General features: G+C 38.3%; 1 protein-coding gene across 1 annotated transcript in view; it reads left to right on the plus strand.

Moving 5' to 3' along the window:
- Nucleotides 1–370: 370 nt before the first annotated feature.
- LOC108965146 overlaps nt 371–9,237 on the plus strand; it is a gene marked incomplete at its 5' end in the record, with an annotated part of 24,308 nt that continues 15,441 nt past the window's right edge. Inside the window, 3 exons of the mRNA XM_018927362.1 lie at nt 371–550; nt 752–870; nt 7,849–7,929. Coding sequence (XP_018782907.1) covers nt 371–550; nt 752–870; nt 7,849–7,929 — 380 coding nt within the window. The remainder of the gene's footprint in view (nt 551–751; nt 871–7,848; nt 7,930–9,237) is intronic.

The following is a 9,237-nucleotide window of genomic DNA, read 5'->3' on the forward strand; positions in this document are numbered from 1 at the left end:
AAAATTGGGTTATAAAACATTCAATACCAATGTCTAAAATTGCTCTCTGAGAAAATTTGTCGACCAAGTTGCTATACAACTTTTGTGTTACTGAGGATCTCCTTTTTACATGTGAAATCATTTCAGAAATCTTTTCGTTTGTTTTTCTTTCTCAGAAAACTTTATTGGATCATCGAAACATACCATGTCGTTCCGATAACAAAACCTTTGTTTTCGGTTTTGAGTGGATACTAATATGTTAGATTGCCGTGAATCGCCACAGAACAACAATACCTTTAAAACATAGTACTTTTTATGAAGACCCTTTATAACTCTATTTCTTCTACCACTTAAGTTATGAGACGAATTATAATATCTACTTTGCTTTCAGGTTGGATGCACGCTTTGTCTGAGCGCTTAAAGATACCCATCACAAATATCACTAACGCTGAGGCCTATTCGACAGCGCTGTATTTCACCTTTACCAGCCTAACATCGGTGGGGTTCGGCAATGTATCCGCGAATACGACGGCGGAGAAAGTCTTCTCCATTATCATGATGCTAATTGGAGGTAAGAAAGCGTGAAAACCTTGACACATTTTTACAATTCATAAATGCATATACATATGTACTTATACTGCGTATTTTCATGTGGATTTGAAAAGTAATTAACCGGGATTTCCTTAAAAATTTTAAATTATTGTTTTTCATTCCCTTTTAATCCATTCTTGCGTTACGCTTATTCTGCCGCCTTTTCGCGCCCACCTGTCAGCATTAATGCACGCCGTCGTGTTCGGTAATGTGACGGCGATAATCCAGCGCATGTATTCCCGGCGTTCATTGTACGAGAGCAAATGGCGTGACTTAAAGGATTTTATAGCGCTGCATCAGGTGAGTTCGTCTGCGTGATTTCCATTTCAAATACTGTGTGTGTGCTATTTGTTTGAAAGTGTGTGTGTTCATGAAATTTTTTCCTAAAAAATATGAAACAAATATATACAAGCGCATATATTTTTGCATACATTCCTATGTTACGTGTGTAGTTATATGGTAATAAGTGTGCCTGCATAAAGGAATTGTTAAGTCTTTCCAGGAGTAAATTCAGCTGTTACCTTTGTTTTCGCTGAAAAACGTTTTGTAAAGTCTTGGAGATGAAAAGTTTTCAGTTGTCTTATTAAGAACACATTCATACATAATAACAGCGTTTTAGTTCCGTTAAAAATTATTTAACAATATATGTTCTCCAGCACGCTTCGCTGCGCAGAACAGAGAATTACCTATGTTTTTCGTTAAACATTAATTTCTTGAAGAACAGGTGAGATAAAAAGAAATTTTTTCAATATTACAGTCATAACTACCATTGGTTTCAAGATGGTAAATTTTTAATGGAAATGTCTACATATTTTCAAAACCCCCATTGCCGTAAGGCAAAGCTGATTTATGCCATATTTAAAGTTAAAATGCTATGTTTAAATAAACTCTGCACAAAATATTTTTCTTATTGGTATATTTTAGTCCTTATGTGTGGGTTATGTCAAATTCACTGACAGTCGTAGTGAGAAAAGGACAACATTCTCCATGCGAAATAGCATCTTTCCGACATGTTAATCAGTTTTTCTCATTTGAAGAACATATTTCGATTCAGTGGTAAGATATGTCATCAAAATTGTATTGTTGTCAAAGAAGCTTCAGTGAGTTTGACAAAACTAGAACATATTACAAATGACGTTTGTGATATGCCACAACTCGATTATTCGTTATTACTCATACCCTGAAAAGTCGGAGAACATATGAAATATATATGGTCATATATTTCGAGGTTCCCTATTAAAAGAAAAAAAAAAAAACATGAACTTCAAATTGAAAGGAAGGTGTTTATCATCATTTAAAAGAAAATTCTTTTTAAATTATTGTTTTTCAAATATTGGTCCAAGCTAAGTCTCAGATGGTCCATCCGTTGAGTTCAATTTTCAATGGCTCGTTGAAAAATTTCGCTTGGTAACTACCGGGTACGGGTGATTTTTTGTTCCAAGGCCGGAATCGAAGAGGTATTGTCTCAATAGATTTAGACGTTGCACATCCCCTCAGGAATGATTCTGCATTCAGGATGGTGTGACATCACATGATCATGGTTGTCAATCGACCAGCCCAAGACGTGAAATTAWCWGCTCACYGAAGTGTTATCTMAATWAAWMCATTGATTGATGCGATGTGTGAAAAGTGGYCCCGTCTAGTTGAAGCCAAATCACGAGCTTCAATTTCAGATTACAAATAGTTGGTTATCATGGCGCGATAACTGTCACCTTTGACGGGTACGTTCTCACGAAGAAATAAGAACCGAAGATTCCAACAGCAAACGTTATTTTTTCTGTATAAAATGAATGTCTGCCGTTCAACCCAAATGTGACAGTTCTGCTTGTTTTYATACCCATTGAGTCAGAAGTGGACCTCACGGGTGACCAAATTTCGGCTCCAAAATATCTGATCTTCTTGGAACTTTTCAAGAGCCCGTGGAGCGAAACTGTATTTTGTACGCTTTCAATTTAAGAACACATTCTTTGGAAAACGTGAGTTYTCATAATAAAGTTGAACGATCAGTAAACGTTGTTCAAACATAAACCTTTTCATGATTATATGCCAAACAATACTGACCAAAAATATCATGAGAGCTTGACACAAATAACGCGTGTTCTGTCAAAGTAAGGCTATTGAAGAAAGTAGTCCTACTAGGATCGCCTCTTATACATACTTGTATAACATAAGAAATTAGTTTCTCAGGCTTTGAGATATAATTCTTTTTATACSCTTTTGCGCTATAASAAATTCACCTGTGAARGATAGCATTACTGCWTTGATGCAGCCGGCCGAAGGTAATTTTWTTTTATTTTTTAGTGATTTTGAATGAATACGAGCGAATATTTGTGATCAGATTTGTTATTACATTTCATAATATATTCGTGGAATAGCTAGAATATTACTCCAGTGTGCTCTCTGAATATGTCATAAGGTTTTCATGTAAATTTCGATCAATTTCGTCAACTAGCTTGTAACTCGCTCTATTGCATACAATTAGGAAAAATGTTGCACTTGTACAGATTTCAAAAATTAGCTGTATTCTGTAATTGTGCAGAATTTGCTAACAGGATTTATAAAAACTTTCAATATTTATTTAACTTCAAATACATTTCACCAAATTGATAATGCTTCAATATTCCATTCATACATTTGCTAGAATTATTTACAAAAATACGTATTTACAAAAATATTTAGCAGGTTAAAACTTATGCCAGTGACAGCAAATTTCGAGCAAAGTACCGTTGAAATTTGGAAATAAATATGGCTGCTGCGATAATATTTGCATTTCTAGCAGTTCGTAAACTCAGCGAACAATTTGCCATGCGACAGTTTAAAAACGGAATAACGGTAAATGGCACGAAATGCAGTTTTGCATACGTGACAGTTCAGCTGTTGTTGTTATTGTTGTAAATGCCACTGTAGGCGTAGTTATGTTTATCATTGTACGCATTTAATACTGCCGTGTCTGTGGTCGACGCCAATAATTACAGCGGCTTGGCAAAAACACGTGAACTCTTAATGATGGCAGCGCGTGTTGAATATGCTATAGATTATTACATTAGGTAGGGGCTTTTGCTAAAACAATTGTAAATATAACTAAAAAATAAAAAAAAAAGTTTTCTTGTTCAAATAAACGCTTACTCAGGTGGTGGATTCATGCAAGTGGGGAAAGTTCTCTGAGCRTCATTCATTTGGAAGTGGCCAGACACGATTCWTTTACCTATAGCTCGAGCAGCTTATGACTTCCAGTCTTAGACTGARTATTCTCTGGGTAGCCAAAAAACATCCGTTTAAAGGCGAGRTAAAGTGAGAAGTTTGAGGGTTTGTTACCCGCCACGTAGAAAACCATTAATGAAAAGATGAAAACAGCCTCGGATGACAGGCCCCTCTTTTTGATGATGACCACTGTAAACGTGTAAAGGGTATGTACGGTCCCTTAATTGCGAAGGTGCCACTGCCCAGCTGGTTGATGGCCTCGTGAGGGTAAAGGCTGACATCACCGCCATCCATGGGACAAGAACTGGATCGAGTAGGTTCTTGTGACATTTACTATAGTAGCCATATAAAGGAGTGSAAATTCTGTGTGGGATTCGTGGTGGAAGAGAGACTCCGTCGCCGAGTACTGGCTTTYACCCCGGTGGATGAACGTCTWGCCACAATAGGTCGCGAAGCGAAGTTCTGCAACATTCAAACAGAAGGAAGGTGTGACCGACCAAAGAATCGTACTTGGCGTGATTTGCGTGTTTAAGGGCAGGGTGAGCAAAGAAGGTATTTTTGGCGCAACGGTCGGTAAATTTAGCCATCATGTCCATATTTGTAGTACTAGATAGGTAAAATCACAGCTACCTAGCTGTTTCCGGATCGAAATATCGATAACGTTGTGATAGGCGGAAGACATGTTTGCGCAGTGTCTGGTTCTAGCATTGACTCACCACTATCTTGTTGCAGCCCTGATACGCACCCGCCTCTGTGCAGAAAAAAAACGTGCAGAAGCTGTAATCAGCAAAGGCAGCCGAACGATTTACTGCTCGACTTGTACCCTTGCTCTCTGAGAATCTTTAAGTACAGAACAAAGTTTCAACCAAGGTTTAGGTTAGTTTAGATTAGATAAGGACGCTTGTCCGTTGTGATGCCCAGAACTCCTAGGTTTGGTACAAAAACCGTCGGGTATAGACAARAAGTTTGKAGCCTGCCACAAATTTATTGAGGAGGCTAGTATCAGTTCGCAGGTTTCGTAAAAGCACAACCGAGACTCTTCAACCCTGATCTAGAGAAAGTCCAACAGATTCTTACATATTATTCACGGATCTAAAGTTTCAATAGTGTAAAAATCATCATCTCCATTTGGGATGCACCGTTATGTGCAGCCAACCATATWTATAAATGCCGTTATTTCAATGTTTATTGCGGCAGCGCGTTGAAAACTCTTCGTGTAACTACCACACACGTTTACTTGTTATTGTTTACGCTGCTGTTTGCCTATTTTTTACACACGTCTGTCGATAATCGAAATAAAATTAAATTGCTTATCGCTGCAAGGATGCGCTGGCAAACTCCCTGGAACTAACAAAATTCAGCACGATGCCAGAAAGAGCAATATTTTACGGATAGACAAGCCAGAAAATAWATTTATTTGCATGTAGGTGTACTTCTGCGTGTGCATCTAGGTAAGCGTAATATATAAGGAGCATATGCCCTGTTGCACAACGCCAGTGACCCATATGAACGTTAACTCACTTAACTGGCTGTCTGCTGCTCGAGCGTGTGATATTCGGTGTTGCCATCGCCGCGAGTGCCCTGCAACGGAGTATTTTATCAAGTAAGCAACCCGGCGAGAGCACCTATCAGCCGCACCAATTTGTTTTTATTACTGTATATCCCAAGTCGTGGCGGGAAAAAACACAGTTTAACGCTAGTTACGAAACGGAGGGCTGCGGAGTCCTCTAAGCGCACATCCTCACATATATATAGACAGACATAAAATAACAGGCAATGATGTGGAAATTACGACGTACAACCTGAAGGACATCATCGGTGCAATGCGGAGAGATAAGCGTGCAACTAGTCAGCMACAACTGGTGGCGGAGACTCTAGCACAAAGTTAGTTGGCATGGAGTGGCATAACGGAACAATGTTTTGATATTTGTACGTATACCTAAAGCACTTAATTTGGTTGCTAAGAAGGGCACATTCGCTGCCATAAACTTGAAAAACGAAAACACTTTAAGAGTCTCAGAGAGTCAAATAAATTCATTTAGCATTATTTGTCTCCAGAGTCGACKGGTATGTATTGACACAAATAAGACTTGTAAGGCCATTTCAAGCGCACACTGATGACTTTTTTACAAAAAGCGCGCAGTCAAAGTTGGTGTTTATTTCCAAGGCCAATTGTCGCAACTAATGCACAAATGCTAAGATCCATCACGCAGCGTAAGCTTTGTAGTTGTGCGCGCGCCAATTGCCAACGGCACTTGTGYCACGCKTTTGAGGTTRGGACTACATGAAGAGCGAATCTGTTAATTTACAAGGTATAAGGCACGTRTAGTGAATTTGACGCGCTGCGCTTACAAGCTTATATACAGACTTTCACTAGCAACAATTTCGCAAAATAGCGGACAACTGGAGAACTGGTTGGGTGAATATTTTACCCAAACTGCAATAGCTGCTGAGTGAAAGGCGTGAAATGACACAAATAAATTTTACAACGACTTAATATTTTGGTTTTAATTGAAACACTTTGAAATTGTTGACACAAGCAGGGTTTTTGGCTCAAAATAATCAGATTGACGTTTCATCAATCATTAATATCTTTCTAAATATCTGCTCTTCTGCATCTTTGCGGATCCTTCTATCTGTGTGCCGGCCAGTCCATGCTTTCGTGTGCTAATTAGTCTATTTGAAAATCTTTACACCTGTATATACGACCATTCGTTGGTTCACTAGCTCATCAGTATATATATTTTTTAGATCAGCTCGTCTGTCTGTCCTTCCCTCCGTTAGGTCCACCGTTTATCGCTTTTACCGCTCATCTGCCCACCTATCTATGGTCTATACGACCATTCGTTCACTAGCTCATCAGTATATCTATTTATTAGATCAGCTCGTCAATTTTGTCCTTCCCTCGGTCAGGTCATGCGTCCACCTGTTCATCCGTCCATCAGCTAATATGTCGCCCTGGTTTTCCTTTCGCCTAGTGATCTGGCCACCTGTCCATCTTTCGAACTGCATATCTGTCTAACTGTCCGTGAATGCATCCATTCCCCGGCTCCTTCATTTGGCAGCTCATCTATCCTTGTTCATCCATCAATTCGTATGACAGCTCAACTTGTTCATCCATCAACTCGTATGACAGCTCAACTCTCCGTTTATCCACCCAACAGCTCATCCGCACGACATTTATTTTGTCTATCTGTCCAGCCATTCATTTGTGTATCTGTTCAACTATCTGTTCGTTCATTTATCCACCAGCCCATTCGTCGCCCAACTCATTTGTCAACCAGTGCATCCGTCCAGCTGTTTTATATCTCAATTTAGAAATCTGTCTATTCTTTTACTCGTCTCTCTATCTCTATACTTGCCTATCCATTCGCCAGTTCATCGGTCTGGCAGTTCATCTGCCCAAGTGTCTACCTGTCCTTCTATCCAYCCGACAATTTGTCAATTCGTCCAATCGTTTTTCCGTCTGTTTTTCTGTTTGTTCATTGCTCTGTTATTTAGTTCACTTGTCTATCTGTCCATCAGTTCATTTGACCAGGTAYCAGATACAATACGGATCAGTTCTAAAACTTGTCTTGACCGATTGTAGACTATTCATTTCAGCAAAATATGGAGCTTCATTATTGAGTTTTAATAAATTTGAAGCAATTGTCTCTTCGACACACAAATAATAGGAGATAAGAGGGAGACTTCTAAACTTCACTAAAGACCAGAACAGATAGTAGTCACTTATATCACTCCGGGTTATAAGGTAGATTTAATAGAGCAATAGAACCAAGCCATCGTATTCTGGTGAGTCACTTTGAATGTGTTTGATGTCGCGCCAACAGCTTGCAGCTTATTAAAATACTGCAGTAGAATAGTTTGAGTGCTCGTGAAGGTACTGTTTATATAGTGGATATTGAACAAATTTGATGTAAAAAATCATATGAAATTATTTACGTAAAATCTATCCTTTAACTTAATTATATATGCGTAGAAAGAAATTAATTTTTCTTCCAATTTTTATGTATTCTACAAAAAATACACGTRCTAATGGAAAAATCTCAACCTTCCCACGGCAACACACACACATAGATGCCAAAAGAACTGAAACAAAGGATTGAAGATTACTTCCAGACATCGTGGTCGCTCAACCATGGCATTGATATTTACGAGGTAAGTACACACTAACGCTCTTAAAGTAAGCATAACTCAACTATTTTACAGCCTAGCCACAATGCTAATTTACACAAACAGACACATAAAAAGAAAAAAAAAAGTGTTATATAGTAAATGCCGTGGTTAATGCTAAAATATTTACGGTAGACGGCCACAAATGGCGGCTACGCACATGCACATACACATAGGCTTTCCAGAGACAAAAAGTGTGTCTGCGGTTCACGCTGGGCGTAAAGTCAACGTGGCCAACCGAAGCACACTTTTAGTGAACTTTGCCAGCGACGCTCACTGAGCTATAACGGGTGGTGCGAAAACACACTTTTTGTTGCTAACACTTTTTTACTGTAGCTWAGTTTTTCTCTGCGCATAAAAGTAGGCAACTGCACCCTTTCACTGATACATTTGTGTGGTAGTGTGTGTGTGTGTTTGTGCGGTCGGGTTTGCTGACATTTGCATAAAGTGTAAATGATGCGGGTTTCTGCTATGCCCTTTCATATGCTGTACTTAAGTATATTTTAGTTTTGAGTGTCTGACATCGGCTATGAATGCCGTGCCATGCCTAACGGAGGAATTTAATGTGTCACTAGCCTCTTCTGGCATTTGAGAATGTCGGCTTGCGTTACACTTGCCAGTTGTAAATGAATGCTCATGCTTGCCAGTCRCTTTCTTTGCGCTACAAAAGAGTTATGATTTATTATGGAATGTTTGATAAAAAGGGTCGTTTACTTCATAAATTTGYCGCACGCGAAATAAATTTGAGCGCCAGGAGTTTGGGAAACCTTTAAATGTGGGCAACTAAAAACCTAAATAATTCTTCTTTGTACTGAAAATGTATACCAAAGAAAGAAAATTAAACAAATGAAAATTTCCTGCTCTCCCTTATGCAAGCCTAGACTTATAGTATGCAAGTGTGAMGTTGATATTATAATACAAATTTCAAAATAAATTTGATTTGAAAGATCTGACCTCAAACCGTCAAAATTCTCAAGAAAATCATATTTTGTTTAAAACTCATAATTTATTACTCCTGAGCAGTATACATGCAAGTAATTACGAGAGTACAATTGTGTTCAAAAAATATGTCGCATAAATTTTCAGAATATTTAATCCTCTTGAAGTCCAGGTCATAGTAATCGGGTTGCGTGAAAAAAAAAAACCCAAAAATATTAAAAATAAATCATTTCATATTTATATTTATTAAAGTGTTTTAAGCAGACACAATTTTGCTAAGAGCCTCCAGAACATATTCTAAATACATTAACCATTTAAAATTAAAGGACGAAACTTTATGGTAGGGTGGGCATC

Source organism: Bactrocera latifrons, unplaced genomic scaffold, assembly GCF_001853355.1.
Source record: "Bactrocera latifrons isolate USDA-ARS-PBARC rearing strain unplaced genomic scaffold, ASM185335v1 scaffold_1347, whole genome shotgun sequence".
Lineage (NCBI taxonomy): Eukaryota > Metazoa > Arthropoda > Insecta > Diptera > Tephritidae > Bactrocera > Bactrocera latifrons.